This window comes from Ornithodoros turicata, chromosome 4, assembly GCF_037126465.1.
Source record: "Ornithodoros turicata isolate Travis chromosome 4, ASM3712646v1, whole genome shotgun sequence".
NCBI lineage: Eukaryota > Metazoa > Arthropoda > Arachnida > Ixodida > Argasidae > Ornithodoros > Ornithodoros turicata.
In genome coordinates, this window is record NC_088204.1 from 6,905,576 (window position 1) to 6,924,497 (window position 18,922).

Here is an 18,922-nt window from a genome sequence, read left to right on the forward strand (position 1 = left end):
TGTCCTGATGATTTCATACATTAAAAACTCTGCAGAAAAAAATATCGAAATTTTTCATGAGGAAAATTAATGTCGAAACTCAATGGAGTTCCTGATAGGAACGTAATGTGGATTCACATTACACGTTGAGTTTCCGATGCGTTTCTGTTCACTCATTACAAACTCATCAAGATCATACAAGAAACTCAATATCGATTTTTTTAATTTCATTATAATGAAATTAACAAAATGAAATAATACGGTAATGAAATACTGACAAGAAAACCTACTTCAGTTCTCAAAGACATCACGAGAATAACGAGTTCAATCATTGTCAATACGTTCGCATAAATAAGTCTCGTTCACAAGCAAGGATAATGAATCGTCGTTTACACGGTTGATCGTTTCGTGATACACAAAAGGCGGCTATTCCGATTACGAGTCCGCGTAGACCGCGTCAAGGGCGGGCTAATTACCAACAAACTTCCCTCCACTGATTGCACCTCGACTAATATAATGGCAGGCTTCCAAGTGAGATTGGCGTCGCATGCTGCAAAGCTGATGGATGAGTAACACCCGCTCTGGTCGGTCGACGTTGGTTTGCCCCACTACTTTCCCGGGACCACTTCCACTCCCAGGATTGGCAGATGGCAGCGATGGGCTTCAGAGGGTGAACTGCTTTCGGAAATTGTATGCCTCACGCTGGGAATGTTCGCTCGGTATATGAGATATAGTTGTTCTCAGGGAAATTTCGGGGGAAAAGTGGTTGGAAATTTCTGGATATACGTATTGAAGTGTTGGGCGCATAAACCCTTACGAGTTGCCGCTGCGCGTTGGTTGATTTGGTGAACTGTCGTACTTCTGGGAAGTAAATACTTCCACTTGAGTTGCACGTTTTAATGATTGAAGGGGGGGGGGGGGGGCTTCTTGTAAGGAAGACAAGACAGTGCGCTTCACTGTCGAGTACTTCTCCAGCTGAGATCACCAATATTAACCCGCACTACCACGAACTAGAAATTACATAGCCTATCTCGCGATAGTGAATAGTTATTTATTTATTTAAAATTTATAATATACAGTCAAACTCCTTAATAGCGAACACCTTTATAACGAAAATACCACTACAGCAAATTTTTTTGCGGTCCCGCTGGTGCCCTATAGGTCCAATAATGGACATCCTTTTTAACGAAATTACCTTTACTGCGAATTTTTTTTACTGTTCCCTGAGTCTCGTTGTAAGGGAGTTTGACTGTTTAATTAAAACTAACTAACTAACTAATAGTCTTCAACGTTCTTCAAAGCAGCTGCCGTGAGCCGGAGCTATCGCGTGTCAAGGTAACCGACCGCGACTGACGTATTGCGCGAAATGCTACGGATGCTCCAAACTCCCCGGAATCATCAGTTCGAGCGAAGAACACGGCTTCCAAGCCGCGCACGGTGCAATCTCTGGGAGATTTTCGGAAAGAAAGAAGGGTTTTTAGTTTCATCGCGTCGTTGAGTCTTTATGCTCTTGTTCTTCCGCCATCGCTCGAGCGAGCTTCCGTTCTTTACGTCCATTGGGTGTCGAAGAATATACAGGGTGTCCCACCGAAAAAGGATCAGGGGCTAAAGAAAAAAACGGAGTGCTGGACACAAATGGAACCAACTGTACGTGTTTGGCAGTTGTGTTTTCTATCCAAAAATATTTTTTTCATCGCCCCTTGTTAATTAATTAGCGGTAATTAATTTTGTAATTATAAAAGCTACGAAGTTGTTCCAATGAGAACATCTGATCTCTTCGGTCGCCTGATACCAAAGCCGTTTTCAGAACAGAAATCCATTCGATAGATCGTCCGAAAAAAAAATCGTGAAGGAACACCATTTTCTTCTTTATTTTGTTTATTGCGCATCTTCGAATACGCGTCTTTCCTTCACCCCCAGTGTGAGAGAGTGAAAGAGCACAGTGCCGCCTCATGCGTCGTAGATGAGTTTTAACTTGCGGAAACAAAACAAAAACAAATTTATCGGGTGACACTATCGCAACTGCCCTTATCTTGCGTTGCATTTCCTGTTTTCTTTTAATCTTTTTCCAGGACGCAAGAGGCGATAGTGTGCTCTTTCATCGTCTCGTTTTGGGGGTGAAAGGAATCCGCGCCTCTAGAGATGCGCAATGAACAAAATAAAGAAAAAAAAAAGATGTTCCTTCACGAATTTTTTGCGAACGATCTATCGAACGGATTTTGGTTCTGAAAACGGCTTATCAGGCGACCAAAGAGATCAGATGTTCTCATTGTAACAACTTCGTAGCTTTTATAATTACAAAGTTAGAAAATTAATTACCGCTAATTAATCAACAAAAGGCGATGAAAAAAATATTTTTGAATAGACCACACAACTGCCAAACACGTACAGTTGGTTCCGTTTGTGTCCAGCACTCAGCACGTTTTTTCTTTAGCACCTGGTCCTTTTTCGGTGGGACACCCTATAGCGTTAGCCTAACAGCGGTTGTATTAATTCATCGGATGCGACTCGACGTGGCTTTTAGAGCTCAGTGGCGTTACAGCTTGCGACGAGTGGAATATCCGTCACTGTGTGGTGACTCGAACATGTGTAACATCATACTTCTCCATTGTGCGCACTACCCAACCTTTCATGACCATACTTACAGTGCCTCTAAATCAGCTAATTATGTTTAGGTAATGATGCAGAATTCACAATTGGCCTCAAAGTAGACTTCCCCCAAAGGCAAAAACTGGCGTAGGAATAACGAACGCGGAGTGTGCGCTCCTTCCCATTGTCCTCAACACCCGCGAGAGAGCGCATTGAGGATAAAAGTACATTATACAATGCCGATGAAGAGCAGAGATCGCTCTTCGCAATTCAGCATTTCGTTTTGTTACTCTCACAAAGTTTTACGCCGCTCGGCGTGTTTTGTTTTGTACTTCTTAGCACCGTTTCGCCCGAAGTAAACCAACAAAAACTGCGTTCGAGTGCATAATGGTTAGTTCGTATGCAAATGAGCCCTAATTAACATGAACGCGCTGCTTGAAACGGGTGCCATGCGGAAGGCTCGCAAAAATAGCAATGTTGCTAACTTACGCAAGTGCGCGCACGCTGATTTTCATGAGATGTTCAACAAATCTGAATTATCTTATTAAGTGTCTCGAGTACTGAAGGCCTGAAATGATTTTGGGGGGAAAAGACAGCACTCACGAATCTACACGAGATACGTAGGTATTTGAGGTATGGGGCGCACCAGCGTGTAGGTTGACGTGATCGGGACGTGATCGGGACGTGATCGGGACGTGACCAAGTGACGTGATCGGGCTTTGTGTAAGTGAAGAGAAACTGTCGTCTGTTTACATTTTTCCAATAGGGAGGAAGCTTTCCGTTTTGTTTGCTGCTTTCGCCTCCTCTCTTGATTCGCATTCCTGTATTTGCCTTAGCCTGATTAACCTGGGCACTTCGAGAATGTTCTCGCTTCGTCCCTACGTCTTGAAACGCTTTAGCAGAATCCCCCTTCCTTAAAGAGGATCGTGCAAAGCCAATGCCACCTACATAAAAGAAGGCCTGCGCACTTTTTTCGAAAACCTCGCGTACCTGAACCAGCTGCCATACATTTTCAATGAGGGAGCCTTTCTATCTTCTTCCCTCTTTCGGTGACGTCGCATCTATCTATCGAAAACAGCGAGAGTGGGGCCAGGCAACACCACCTAGATAAGAGAAAGCCTGCTTACTTGTCGACGTGACGTAACAACTAAGAGTCAGCCAATCAGGATCGTGTTTTCAACGGCGGTAGCCAATCACGATCGTACTTTCAGCGGTCGTAGCCATGGAGACAAACCACCGTTGTCTGCGAGTAGTGATTGGATGTCCCCGCGTACTAAATGGGAAATCTTTGAAGTGAAGCGCAAAATGGTCCCATATCTTTCTCAAGACTGATTTTCTGGAAAGCGTGCTGCACTTTTTGTCTATACAGGTTCAAGTCTACAGGTTCTAAGTTAGCTGCAATCATTTGCGAGTTCTTGAATTCGCAGAACGGCGATTCGCAGTAGCGGACGAATTCTGACTTTATATGTCCACGTAGCGAAGGAGGGAGAGGAGGCAATAAGCAGGCCTTCTGTATCTAGGTGGCGTTGACAGTGGGACCAGGTGCGTGACGTCAAATGAGAGAGTGCGCAGGCCTTCTGTTATCCAGGTGGCATTGGCGAAGGCCGTACGATCTGGACTCAACTTTCCGAAAATCAGGCCGACGCGATCCACAGTTCTTTGATGGCGAGATAGAGACGTCACAGGTGACTCCATGAGTGGGACTATATGGACTATATAATGGGACTATAACCAGTCTACCGGTCTGATTGAATTTTTATTTTGCCCAATAGTTATAGAGGCGCGACCATCTCGTCCGCCTTGTCCTGTCTCACCCGACCGGCGATTAGGTAGAGACGGAGCACACAATGCTGATGTCGGGCAGACAATTTTCTTATCTGATACTGTAGATTGGAGAAACCTCTGTTGCCTGCCTTGTGTACGTAAAGGACAGCGCAAAGATAGGGACGGAAAAGTTTATGACGTTACCTTCCGGGTAATTTTATGCGTAATATTTTCCGCGCATATATGCATGACGCATAAGATTCAATCGGACTCTCCAGGTAAATTCCGAGACGTCCACTACAACACTGCCTCCTCTTTGCTGGTTTCTGTCACATCACGTTTGCATAGCTTCGACTTGCGTTTTTGGACAGTGCTACGTGGTAAATAAAAGACGGTAGATACGGGATAGCAGGTCGACGAATTCCATAATGAAGGCGCTTGAGGAATGGGCGGAAGTCCGAGCGTGCTATGACAGACGTGTTGTGTTTTCTCTGCCTTCTGCCCACTTCTTAGGCGCGTTCATTATGGAAATGAAAGACATACGGGAGATGGTTATCGATTCCTGTTCGTGATATGCGGTTTCATCCGGTAGGTTCCGGTATGTATTATACCCGATATGTCCGTGATATCGTGGTAAACGGGAGTTTCGTTGCCACGAGCCTGTGACGTATACAAGAGAATGACGAACAAACGCAAAAAGACTTTGCGGGACTTACTGGGCTGGGTAATGTATCGATATCCGGGTAATTACGACGAGAAAGGAGGAGAAAGAATGAGTTTTCTCCCCATATTTGTCATCAGGAACATAATTAATACGTTGTGTCTCATCAAGAAAAGATGTCATTAAAGAAGTTTATCATTTGTATCTAGTATATGCCCTCGTAAAAAAAAAAAAAGAAACGGGTCGTAAATTATGCCGCTGATTCTACCAGGCTGATTATAAGGACTGGAGCCGACGATACTTCGAACGAAGGCTGTTCTTCTTCACCCAGAAGGGGGACAGTCTCCCCCAACAACACCGAATATCTTGTGGATGTACGAATAATGTCCTAACGAATCCGTACATCCGAAGGATGTCCCTCAGATATCCATCAGACGCGAGAATCCATTAGGATATTTTTCGTACATCCAGAGGATATTCGGTGTTGTTGGGGTCTATTCCAAATATTGGTGGCTCTCACACTGAGGCTCTACCTTTAACTTAAACTGAGACGAGGAAAACGAACGTGAATCTAGCAGGTCTACCTTCGTCGTCTTCGTACTGAGTCAGACCCCAACAACATACCTTCCACCTCTACAGTAACCATCTACGAAAACGATACCACTCTATTGGGCATCGGCCGCAGAGGCTGCGGTAGCGTGACGTCATTCCCTAAGCGGAGGAGTGAGAGGGGGCGCTCAAGGCCCCGTCCGCACGGGCCGTAACTCTATGAGACGGCCGCGGTGTTCCTTTTCTCAAGGTCGCGCCCTCACGGGTTCTTAAGGAGGAACGTTTTCTAGTTCCACAGAGGGAATTCCGGCGTCTGCTCTTTTCAAGTATCGATACCGCGTGGTCCCTAGTTCAGGAGGAATAAAATGACACTGTGGTTTCGAAATCGACTGGAACGAATACGGCCGTCCTTTTAACTTAAAAATAAATACTGAAATAAGTAACAACGGGAGAATGTAAAAAAGTTTAGTGTAGTCCAGATGGGCAGAAGCACTAATAATATAAAAAACGCTGAAGCTTGATATATTTCTTTCTCTCCCTCCCTCTTTTCTTTTTTTTTTCCCCAGTACGTAGCAAGATCATAGTTTAGGAGAAAAGCTATGTTTATAACTGAGAACACACTACATCGTGTAACTGATAATTACAACATCGGAAATTAGGCTGGCTGATGCATGACTTAAAAACGTTAAAACATATGTCGTCGCGTCATGTCTGTCCCTATCCTGCTCTCTTAACCCAGCACTGGGGGTATTAACGCTTTTAAGCTGATAATTGCCCCGCAACAACTCGTTTCTTTTTCTTCCCTTCGTTCTTCTTCGTTCTTCACTTCCGTTTTTCTGTCTTTACGCTTCTTTCTTTTCGTCTGATGGCATTTGCTCCTCACGCATCGTGGACAAGAGCGAAATTAGCGGAAGGGAATTAGTGGGACAGAAACGCGTGAAAAGAGAGCGGACGAAGAGCATACTTTCTCTGATGGCTGTTTATTACTGCAAACCTTCCTGTCGCTGTTCAAAGCATCACGATGCAAATGCAGTATTTCGTAAAAACCTTTATTATCTGTTTTGGCATACTTACGCTTTTTACTTATAGTGTCGCGGGTGCCCCGATGATGCTTGTCGAATACAGTTGAAGCTGTCGACAATTTCCTGCCCTAGAAAATGTTGTGGACCTGAAAAAAAAAAAAGAAAGAAAACGAGCAGAGCAGTCATCGATATTTATCAGAGGTTTCTTCTCCAGCTATAAGATGATGCAGCGCGCGGGTTTAGATGAACACACTCGAAAAATAATGAAGTTGAAGTTGAAATTGAAGTTGAATATCACATGCGCCATCGAAACACCACACTCATTTTCACGAAAATAAAGTTGCTCTGGTTGTTTGAGAGACGACTCATTGATAGTGCTGTGAGCTGACGAATAATCTAATTCGAAGCTGCTTTCTTTTAAACAGTTCTAGCTACCAGTGAGTATTAGGTTATTCGTTGTCGATGATGTCCAAGGTGCGCCAAAAAAATACGGTATATATATATATATACATATAGACGCTTCTTGTTTTATTACTTTTTCTTTTCTTATGGTTTGTTTGCTCCAAGGAAAACGCTACCAAAACTCGCGTAATAACAGATCGTTACGTAACGTATGCACTTGCTATTCACGGATATCGATGTGGTTGCGCAAAAAGGGGACTGCAACAAACGCAAAGGACGAAATTACATAGGGATTTCTCTCCCTATGTTCCTTTCTTCCTCCTATCTTCCTCTCCTATGTTCCTTCATTCTTTCCCGCCCTGGTTGTAGCAGAATTAACAAAAGGGAAACGTGTAAATAATAATGTGAAACAGCGTGAAATATTCACAGAGAAAGACCGCTCCCGTCCGCTAATTACCATTTATGCACTCTTTCAATTAAATCCTCAGAGAGAGTGAAATACTTCCTAATTAATACCGAATGCTGGCACCAGGACAGAAAGTGCCTGCAGTGCTCACACGTCGGACACCTCAAAAGGTCTACCCCTCCCAGGGGGCTCGCAGAATATGAAATGATCCCAAATTAATCAGTTAAGGACAGCGGTTATGGACTCCTCCGTCCATACGTTGGGGCTCTCGCGTATTAACTTAATTTAATTTATGTATTAATAAATAAGTGAACATGTTTTAATGGAATCCGTTCGCGACGACGACACTTGTTACAATAGTCATTGTTACGACTATTGTTACAATGCGACTATTGTTGTTACAATATTGCTACAATACGACTATCGTTGTTACAATACTGTTACAATATTGTTACAATACGACTAGTGTTACAATAGTCACGCAAAGAGGAGCAAGCACGAGCCTAGAGGAACGAAGCAGAAAAACAACAAGGCTGGAGCAAAGGGAGTAATTTTTGATAAATTATGATCGCATTAAAGTACAACTTCTTACCAAGTGAGTCCGGCATATCATTGGTGAAGGCGACCCAATGCAGAAACTTCAAAGCCTCCAAGCAACAGATCATCCTACAGCGATTCCCAAATCCACGTCATTGTGTCGTCCTTTTTTTTTTCTACCAACATCATGCGTCGGAGCTCTTGTTGCAGATACAGGCGTCACCGTCGGTCACGGGGAACGCTGGGAAGTAGTCCCTCCGCGGATTCGCGCAGAGAGAACGAGGTCTCAAGCAAGGGCCGTCGACGTCCGCCTCTTATCGCGGACCTTCCCGTCTGTGTCCGATGGCCGTGCTCCCACTGAAGCGTTCCCCCAACATAACGAAATCCGTCAGTCAATTAGGGAGCAGACAGAGTCGATGGGAAAGAGGAGAGAAGGCGGCGCTCTCCCACATAGGGCGCTCTCCCACATTGCGCGTGCGCGGAAGAGCAAAACCACGTCGCTAGCTTGTATCTATTGTCTTGTAATGTGAAGATACGAAGGCAGAAAAAATAGGCGATGTCAAGTTGCCGGTGGTGCGTAAATCAAAGAGTGATATTAAACGGTAGGAACAACTTATTTATTTACACATGGTAAACAAGACTTTCGTTGAAAGATGAAAGTCAACGATGAAAGATGAAAGTCACTGAAAAGGTTAGCCAGCTGTAGGGATCGAAAGGGTTACAAAAAGGTTTTTTGTAACTTGAAGAAGTGCAGTCTCGTGCGCGAAAGTCTTGTTTACCATGTGTAAATAAATAAGTTGTTCTTACCGTTTAATATCACAGTCTTGTAATGTCTCTAAATACAGAAACACCTAACGAAAGCACGCTATACGCGTTGCTCCCCCTCTACCTCAGTGTCCGCTGTCTGCGACGTCTGCGCTCAGCGTCGTTTTTGTCACTACTACTACGTTTCAGCATATTTTCAAAGGCAAGAAGAAGAAAAAGAAAAGAAACTAACGGACTGCGCAATCGGAAAATTGATTTAGCCTGCCATATATAACGTACGAATTAATGAACTGTGGAACGTGCTACTTGCAACAGAGAACACGTAAGGCACTCGAAAAAATGTTCAAGTTGCAAGTCTACGCGTACCGATTTCGAACGCAATTTTACGTCGTGAGCCATCTTTATAAATGCTTTTTACGACTGCAACCTGAAAACAATTTGGGGAGAAACGGGTACAAGCGCACACATCCTTTTATGTAGTGGTTCCTTTACCGCTGGCAGGGAACACAATTTACGTGAAACGCTGTTGCTAGTAGGAATTTAGATTTAGATGAAAAGTGCGAAAAGAAAAAAAAGTATGCTGCGTCAATGGATATGGATTCAGGCAAGTCGCATGGAGGAATTGATTATCGGTGAGCGAAATAAAATAAAATAGCGAGACCACACTCTTAAAAATGCACGCATAGCACGCTCTTAGCCAACCACCATCTCGAATGATATCGTTTTCAACAAATCGGTTAGATAACGATATCATTATAGATTATTGTTGACTTAGAGCGTGCTATGAGGTGAAGTTCATTTTCAAGAGTGTAGATAAGATACGAGTAAACTAATTTTGAGCGCGTCTAGAAACAGCAGTAACTATACGGGGTGTTTGTTTTTAGCGGCAACAAATTTTCATGAAAGGGGAAGTAGCCTTACTCGAAGGGGCTGCTACTAGGAAACCGTATTTTTTTCTCAATTTGGGGGCTAATTAACAGATATTTTAATCAGCTCCTTAATTATTCACTTTACCGAGCACATTGCAATATTAGCGATATTAGAGCCTGACCAGTGAGTTGATGGATCAGTTGCATCTGCAGATCTGTATGTATGAACTGCCCTTGCATGTGTACGGCTCTTCATCCCACGACTTCTGCGAAGAGCTTCGAATGTCGATGTAGATGACCCAGGAAGTTTCCGCATTTTCAGATGGTTTCCATCTTTGCTGTCTTGATTAGCTCACGTTGGAATTTGCTGCCTCAGTCGACGACATTACATGTCAATTCGTGTCCTGAACGTAGGGGATGTCTCAGACGATCCAAGTACAATTCTACTTCACCTCAGTATTTGGTAGTCTTAGCATCGTCTTCTTTGGCAGCTTTGCTTGTCGGCGACTTCCGGACATGACCTCGTGCTTTCAGGAGTTGATGCCAGCGTTTCGCAACGCAATTAACCGTTTCGTACATCGATGACATGCAGAACAGGCTTGCACGGAAAGAGCGTTCTGTAGTTTCTGGTAGAGACCTGCTTTCTCCTGGCTGACGTTGCTATATCGTTGTCTGAACCAACAGATTTAGACGTCGATGACTGCCGATGTACTCGACAAACAGCTTTGGGCCCCCGTAGAATGCCCCGCAACATTTCCAAGACACGCGGGGCAGTTGGGGGGCCGAATGCCTGACCATGATGACGTAAATACCTCGACCAGTACAGTTATGTGTAAAATCGTCGCGGGCTCCACAACATGAATTGCAGCCAGTTTTCAATAGCGCTTTTACTTGCGTTTCGTCGATGCTCGACGTGGCACTCAGAGCCTCGTTGGCCGGACTCCTCTGTAGATTAGGAGCCCGTTGCCCAGCTCCCACCACGGGGAGGAGAGGTTGAGTGCCACAATATGGGAGCCGTAAGTCCGTGGTCGAAGGTTTCGGGAGGCAGGCGGTCGAGAAGGGGATAAAAGCAGTCAGGGGAGTAGTCAAAGGTCCAGGGGCGTGCAGTCGGAAATCAGGTCAGTCCAGTACTGCTCAGTGCGAGCACTTCAGCTTCTTCGAAGGCTTTCCACACGGCGCTTTATTCTTCCCGACACAGTGTCCATACAGATTAGTAACCCAACCCAGTAGATATCGTCGAAAGATCGAGATAACGAAGCTCTAGCTACTCAGGTTGCATACACATTATGTAGAGAAAAAAAAAGTAGAAGAGAAATTGATGATAAAAGCGATACGGGAAGCACAAGAGCAGCAGCAGCAGCCATCCGACGTTAACGAGATCTCCGGTCCGGCCATCTCTAAACGAGGCCCGGCTTTTGACCCTCGAAGGCTTTAAGAGTCAGCTGCGGGGGGGGGGGGGGGTTATTTACAGGAAATGACGTCATTACCTGGCGGAAGGAGTTTGCGGAAGGATGCCATTTGCCGTTTGCTTTCGTTTTGCCGTTGCCGCCTGAGTGTTAGGGAAGGTTACATCTTGCTTTTTGAGGAATAGGGAGTTTGGGGACTCCTGAATTGTAATCATCGCAACCTGGTAGTTTACGGGAAGGTAATGCGCTGTAGTAAGAGGATTGTACGGTTTACATGCAAATCCTCTCTCACTTGGAGGAAGACGCCCCTGCCAAAGAGTACGATGTCCTCAAGGAGAAGTAGCAAAGAAAAACGCGCACATTCCGCAGATCAAGAAATAATATAAATAACGAAATAAAACAAATAAAATACAAATAAATAACAATAAGAACAGTAATATAAATAAATAAGCACACAGAGTTAAGAAATAAAACACATAAAATAATATAAATAACGAAATAAAACAAGTGAAAAATTTTAGTAGCGGCATCGTGTGTCGCTACTGGTTGTGTCAATTTTGACCAAGGAAAATGTTATGTCCGTAGTGCCACGATACGGCTCAATATTATAAGGCGTACGCGCAGTGGCCCATGTGCCACTCTGAACAAGATTCGGTTTGCCGTGAAGACGTTGCGCACGCGCGTATTCTACCTATAACGAAATAATGTCGAATTATCATTAGCGCCCAGAAACGGCTAATCATCAACACTAACGTGCAGCCATGAACGATGAGAAGTGACGGCCAAGATGGTTGGACACGTGTACGGTTATTCCTGTCTCACAGCTAGGTTGCTTTCGACGTGCTCATGGCCTCCTTTGTGCGATTTTTTGCCTTCCTCCGCTGCGCGTGTATGGCGCCCCCCGAGGACCCGACGCCGGCGGAAGACTTCGGCCGCGAGATCGAGTCTCGCGCTCCCGGAGTCTTCGAGAAGATCCGGGAGTCGACGAAAAGACACCGTCGAGTAGACGGCTACCTCACCGGCATCGTCATCCTGCTTTGCCAGAAGCTCAAGTCCCAGGACCAGGACATATACCATGGATGCCTTGACCTAATCGACTACATGGTCCACGAGTTTCCCGTCTACAAGCGACTCAAGGGCCGTGACATATCCCGGCTTACGAAAGCCATCATGCTAACGCCTCATCCCGACGAATTTCGGGACCAGGCGATGAAGATCCTGCTACGCATGATCCACGACTTTACCACCCCGGCGTACACAGTCTACCGCATCCTACGCCACTGCGACGACCCCAGGATCGATGCCCTGGTCACCGCCTTCGTTGGCCGGCGGTACGCCCTTCCAGACACCGTTATCTACATCGACTGCCGGAAGAAAAAGCCCAAGACCACCACCACCACCACCACCACCACGGCGTAGACTTACCACCATCTCGACTGTCCTATTTCCTTACGACCGCATGTCCCCCGTACACTTCTGATATCCTGTGACTGCCCTTACCGACCTCGACCGCGCCTTTCCCTGTTTTCGTGACTTCCCTGACCGCCCTCACCGTTACCGACCGCCTGTCCCCGGAAACCTCGACCACGGATTCACGGCTCCCACATGTGGCACTCAACTTCACCTCCACGTGGTGGGGGCTGGTAACGGATTCACCACCGCGGTGGTGAATCCGGCCAACGAAGCTCTGAGTGCCACGCCTTTTGATCGATGGAGTCCGTAGCTCTACTATGTGCTGCTTGCATCGTTATCGCGTACCGCTTCCGGTACACTGCTCTGCTACTGACAAGACGAACACCAATTCAAGTTGTGCAGCACACAACGACATTATACATATCAAGTTCTTCTGGTCGAAGGCCTGGTGATCACGCCCCAAATTGGTGATCACCAGGTCCAGCATCGGTGACAGGCATTCTGGCCCCTGATTGTCCCGCATCTCTACCAAAATGCAGCGGGGCAATCTGTGGGGCCCAAAGTTGTTCGTCGAGATCCCAAAATGGACATTTGTCAGGAGCCACGCAACTGTTCAACAACGCAGACATCAGCGTCCAAAGTGAATTGTCGAGGTCGTAAGACGCCATCATCAACTGATGAAGACACGAAAAGCGAATCTTCAACAGAAAAACGACGTGACGTTTGTTGGCAGCAACTGAAGCTACAAACAAGGTTAGTGATCACGGCGAAGAAATGTGAAAGCCTTCTGTTGAAAAACACCCAAAGTAGTCCTCCACCAAAGTCATACGAGTGTTCAGAGCGCTCTACTGCGTCCAAGGGACCGGAGTTGAAGTTGCAAAATACCTACATTAAGGTACGTGAAAGTCATCTGCCAGAGACACCGAAGGCAAGTCTTCGCCGGAAGCAACGCAAGCGATCTGAGCGAGTCTTGATAGAAGTTGCAAAATGCCAACATCATCTGACGAAAATGCTAAAAGCTGGTCTTCATCGGAAACAGAAACAGGAACAACAACAGAAACAAAACCTGATGCAGTCACAGATATCCAAAATATAGGAGCTGAAATATGAAAGTCATGTTGCGGAGATACTTCAAACTGATTTTCGCAAGAAGCCAAGAGAAGCTACACGCACGTACAATACACGACAAAACTGATGACGTAATTTTTCTGGACCTGGTGATCACAACCCAAAATTGGTGCTCACCAGAGTCCATCAACGGGCGACATGCATTCTGGCCCCGATTGCCCCGTCTGCAAGCGGAACGAAGCGGGGCATTCCATGGGGCCCAAAGCTGGTGATCGAGCTAAAAAATGCTGACGTTTATTAGAAACCGCACGAGTCATCGACGTTCAAGCTGCTATGTCGAGAGGTCTTCAAACGCCGCATACACAATCCTCACAACAGGTCTTCTTCAGAAAGAACGAAACCTCCTTACAAAGGCAATGACAAACCACAGATGGTCTAGGCAGTCGACTGCTTTCTTGGGCAACAATCGACATCTGAACCTCAAGCATCAAAACAACGAAATGACAGTATCATTTGCTGAAGACGAAATTGGTCTTCCTTAGCAACCGTACGACCGTCCAATGTGTCTGGTCCAAGTCGCAATGCAAAAGTCCTGGTAGAACACACCCGAATGAGCTTTTCATCAGAAGTCGCACGACCTTCGAGTAACGTAACTGTTCCTATAAGGGCAGCGATGACATCAAACCAAACAGGAGAGAGCATCCAACGCAGGTCCTCATTGGAAACAACGCCGATTCTCGGGACACTACCTCCGTTTATAGCTGATGAAGGCACCCAACGCTGAACAAGCGTACATATGAGCAGTGATCAAGGAACATCAACAGCATATCATGGAAGACGTCAAAAGTGGCATACATTCGGAAGCACCTAGCACCCAATTTGTAGAGCTGTTGGTAAGGCCAATGTCAACCGCAAGACACTCACATGCGTCTTTGTCAGCGACAGCACGAAATCCCACGCAAGTCGACGAGTCCAAACCTGATAGTCGTCGGGAACAACACACCGAACGTCTGGTCAGATGCTTCAACCTAAACATCCAAGATCAGCTATCCAAGACACTTAAGGTAAGCATTCATCGAGGTCCACCTGAGAACGTCCAAGGCCTCGCCCTGCGGCATCTTTACCTGGGTGTTTAGCATGTAAAGAAGCTAATAAAAAAAGGAGAAAAAGAAATACAGTGATGTGTTTATTTCTTAATTCTTCTCTTCTGTTTTGAATAATTTCGACGCACCAATTTCCGCGAACGGTGTTCTTATTACAAAACGACTCAGTAGCTGATTTCGCTTCGAATAAAATTGAAATCACGAAATTATAATGCACGTTATAATACAATACAGTCAACCCTCGATTTATGAACACCCTCGTTTCCCTTAAAATCGTTCATAAATCGAGGGATTCATAAATCGAAAATTCAGTTAACTGAGTACTATCGAGCAAATGGAACAGTATTTCCGAGTTGGGATTGTGTTTATAATGCCATATATTGTGTAATTTTGCTTTTGACCATGCCTTCTGCTGTATCAATCTCACAAAGAACAGACATTAGCGCATTCACACTCTGTTTATTGTGCAAGACTAAATTGTTTAATTTCGCTTTAGACCATGCTTTCCGCTGTGTCAATCTTGGAAAGAAGAGATGTCACCACACTCGCACTGGACTGGTCTCGGATTTCCTCCGGGATTTTTAACCTCCGTTTATTAATCTCCTGTGCGACCCAGGAAAACCCGTTTGTTGTTCGGATTTCGAGGGGTTAAGAACCGAGGGTGCAATACCTGGAAAACGTTTTGTCCGTTCAGGCGTCATTCATAAGACCACGGAATTATCCCTTTGAAGGTTTCTGTTGACCCCGGAACGATCCGTTCATAAATTGAGGGCAAAAACGCTGGGCAACTCCTAGTTGGTTCCCAGAAATTCCGTTCATTATTCAAATATCGAGGTTCGTAAAACGAGGGAAAAATGAATGGAAAAAGTTTGGTTCCCCGTGCTCGTGTTCATAAAACGAGGGAATTCATAAATCGAGGGTTGACTGTATATGATTATAATAATAATTAATTCCGCGGTCTGAATAGTTCGCGAATTCGGACGGAGACACGTCTTGGGGGGAATATTTCTGGGAGCTTTAATTTCGCGGAAAACAAGCTTTCGCGAAATTCGCGAAAATTACAAAGTTCTAGTTGTCACTTGCTTCTCTAAAAGCAAGTTACTTTCTTTTGCGATGTGCCCGCTTCTATATGTTAACTGATTTTACTGCATTTCCAGGAGAACGAATTGCCCGCAAGTCTTACGACCCCGCTGGAACTACCAGACAGCACATCATCTGCGTTGATTGCGGTGCATTGATCGGGATCAGCATAAACGCGCTTAACGCTCTGCTTGCGAACGCGGATCATGTCTGCAGAGTGACATCCGACGGAGTGACCCCGGAGACACAATGTGTTAGCAGACGACGCGGGAGCACTTGCGTCTCTTCCGGTCAAAGCTCCTTCCGCTTGAAGAACATCAACCCGACAGGAAAAGGCTTTTGACCGCTCTCCCTGTCCCTGTCGCTTCAGTGCAGTCGCTCTGCATTGGCTGTTTGCCCCGCTGTCAACCTTCTTTCCCTCGGTACCGAGTGTTTTTTGTCGTTTGGGAGAATGCCATGAAAGAAGAAACGACCAACATGAGATCGTCCCTATAGCCAGCCTCATTCACGAACTCGATCACATTACGGGACAGTCATCCTGACAAGTGGTGGCTGTATCTCAGATGTGTTGCTGGATAAGTAGGAGACAGGAGGTTGGACAGAAACGACAGACGACATCAGGGTGTATCTGAGTGCCTGTACCTATAGATAATTTTTGTGTATGTTCACGAAAATATTACATTTTCATGTACGCATTTGTAGACGTAACCCAGTTACTTGTTCCAGTGAGTTTCGAGTACTTGTTTAGAAGGTAGGCAAGTGATTGAACACAAATATGATTTCGCGATGTGGAAGCCAAACCGTTATAAACGTCTGGCATATGCCGTCTAGTCATCGTACTGTGAATAACAATATTTATACAATACCATATACAATATATATACATGAATACTATCTCTCGTACTATCTCTCGCACAGAGTGCCTCAGACACTCTTTCATACCGCTCGCCGAAACCGAGTGGAACCCACTCCCACAGAACGTTGTCGACATCGCAGATCCCCTAACCTTCCGCAGGCATTTACTTTCCCATTTGTTTCATTAATAACTTTGTTGTCACTTAGGCCCCCTTCCCTAGGTCTACTGTGGCCAGTGTACCATCGTTATTGCTTTGAATTACTATTGTTATTATTGTTATAATTCTTGTTTGTTCTTTTAAACTAATAGTGTGCAAAGGCTGTTGTTAGTTTTTTCTTTATCGTTTACCCATGTAAAGACCCTTAGTGGTCCCTTGGGTTTTGGAATAATAAATAAATAAATATATATACAATATTTATTTGTATTTACTGAGATTTGTATAGAGTCTCTAAAAAAGTAAAATATTCATCTACATATCCCACGAAATGCAATATTCAGAACCAAGTAGATGCGCTTTATGGTTTAGTTAACTCTTGAAGGCGATGGAGAAAGTAACTAAAAGTACCGAGTACTTTTTTGGGTACCTGTAACTGTAACAAACCCGAATGACATGGCATATATGGCAAGAGCCGAAGGAGAACCCGTTAGGCATGCGCAGTTGATAGTACTTGTAATACCGCATCACTATACCGTATATCATATTGTGTTTGAATACAAGTAATCAAAAAAACCTTCAACACAGTGGAAGAAATATCGCTCTTCTAAAAAGCAGTATTTGCGCAATATCTTTCTGCGGGACAAGAGGGTTCTAGAAAAGGGGTGCCCAAGCGGGCCTTGGGGCCCTTGTTGTCAATGCGCATGCCCAGAACCGGGGTCAGAAGATGAAACAGTGACGTTGAACGCAGGAATGAGAGGCGAGCAGGCTGATGTAACGGTTTTGTAAGCGACACATTCCGTGAGTATGAGGAGCAACAGAAGGGACCTGTAGATGTGTGTCGTGTTGAAGCGCGGGATTGAAGCGCGTTAAGGGACGACAAGCGGAACTGGTTGTATGTACTTAATGGTGAGCGAAGTAGCGATTAATTCTTTAAAGAGGGACTCCGCAACAAAATCACCACAAAGACATAGCAGTAATCCTTGGGCTGTCAGGAACGTACACACGAAATATCACGCCCTCAAAGTGCGCAGGTTTTATTGGAACGAATTATTACGAAGTGAGCGCTTTGCCTCTGTGAAGCAAGAGGGCGCTGAAAGCAACACTGCTGACGTCATCCGGCATGGAAAAATGCAAGCTTCGTAGCAGACGACATGCTGGGTGACGTCACAGTATCGTCCTCCGAGCGAAACGCTGTGCGCTTTGCATTTTTGGTTTCGGTCTGGTACTGTCATCATTTACGAATTAATTGCTCACACAAAATGAATGCAAATGTTGTATTCGGTATGATGCTCACTCTGGGCGCAAAAATTCCCGCAGTTGCGGTCCTGTAATACGTGCTTTGCCTGTAGATCACTCCAGTGCTGTGGTGAAGCCCACCACTAGTTTTTTTTTTTTTTTTTTTGTTAGCGAGCGGCGTACAGACGTGGACAGAGGAGGAGAGAACATCCTGGGCCGACTTCAGGGGCAACTGTGCCGTCTGGAAACTCTTCGGGAAAACCTCAGACAGCACAGCCGGTGACAGGATTCGAACCCGTGTCACCTCCCAGTCTCGGCGTGGAAATCGATCATCCTAACCACTCTTCCACGAGAACTAGTCACTGGTGTTTGCATTGACGTCTAACCACCTGTTTGCGTTCCTCCCGTGGTATATCTTTGTTTGGCCTGAGATTGCAGCATTGTTTCGGCACACTGACATTGCGAGTCTCTTGCGACCTCATCCGTGGAAGAGTGTAAACGATTGGTGCACTACCAACAGCACCTAGATACAGAAAGCTTGCGCGCTCGTCGACGTGACGTAACAATTAAGAGTCAGCCAATCAGCATCGTGTTTTCAACGGCCGCAGCCAATCACGACCGTGCTTCAAGACAAGCGGTCCTGGCGCTGGAGAACAACCACCGTCGTGATCGAACGTCCCCGCGTACTAAATGGGAAAACTTGGAAATAAAGCGCAAAACGATCTCAATATTTTTCAAAACTGACTTTTTTTTTTAAAGCGTCTTGCGCTTTTTGTCTAAATATTTAGGTCTTGAATTATTATGCAATGCGCAGGCTCTCTATCTAGATGGGGTTGACACTACACTGGTACTGGCTCTAACATAAGGTATAGAGTCCTGGAATCGCAGGACGTGGGACACAGGCGCCGTCTGTAAAGTGGGAGGGGAATTCTCGTAATGTTTCAAGGGTGGGGGAAGTGGCGCCCTCTTCATGAGAGTGGACGCACCGTCGGTGACGCGAAGCGTGGTTGGGATGAAAGGAACGCGGCTTCTCTTCGGAAAACTATACACAGAGGTACTA

General features: G+C 45.4%; 1 protein-coding gene across 1 annotated transcript in view; it reads left to right on the forward strand.

The window, feature by feature from the left end:
• The window catches only part of LOC135390871 (uncharacterized), a 510,967-nt gene extending 494,276 nt beyond the window's left edge, over positions 1–16,691 (forward strand). The window contains exon 13 of the mRNA XM_064620821.1: positions 15,691–16,691. Within this exon, the coding sequence (XP_064476891.1) occupies positions 15,691–15,757 (67 nt within the window). The 3' untranslated portion in view covers positions 15,758–16,691. The remainder of the gene's footprint in view (positions 1–15,690) is intronic.
• The last annotated feature ends 2,231 nt before the right edge of the window (positions 16,692–18,922 follow it).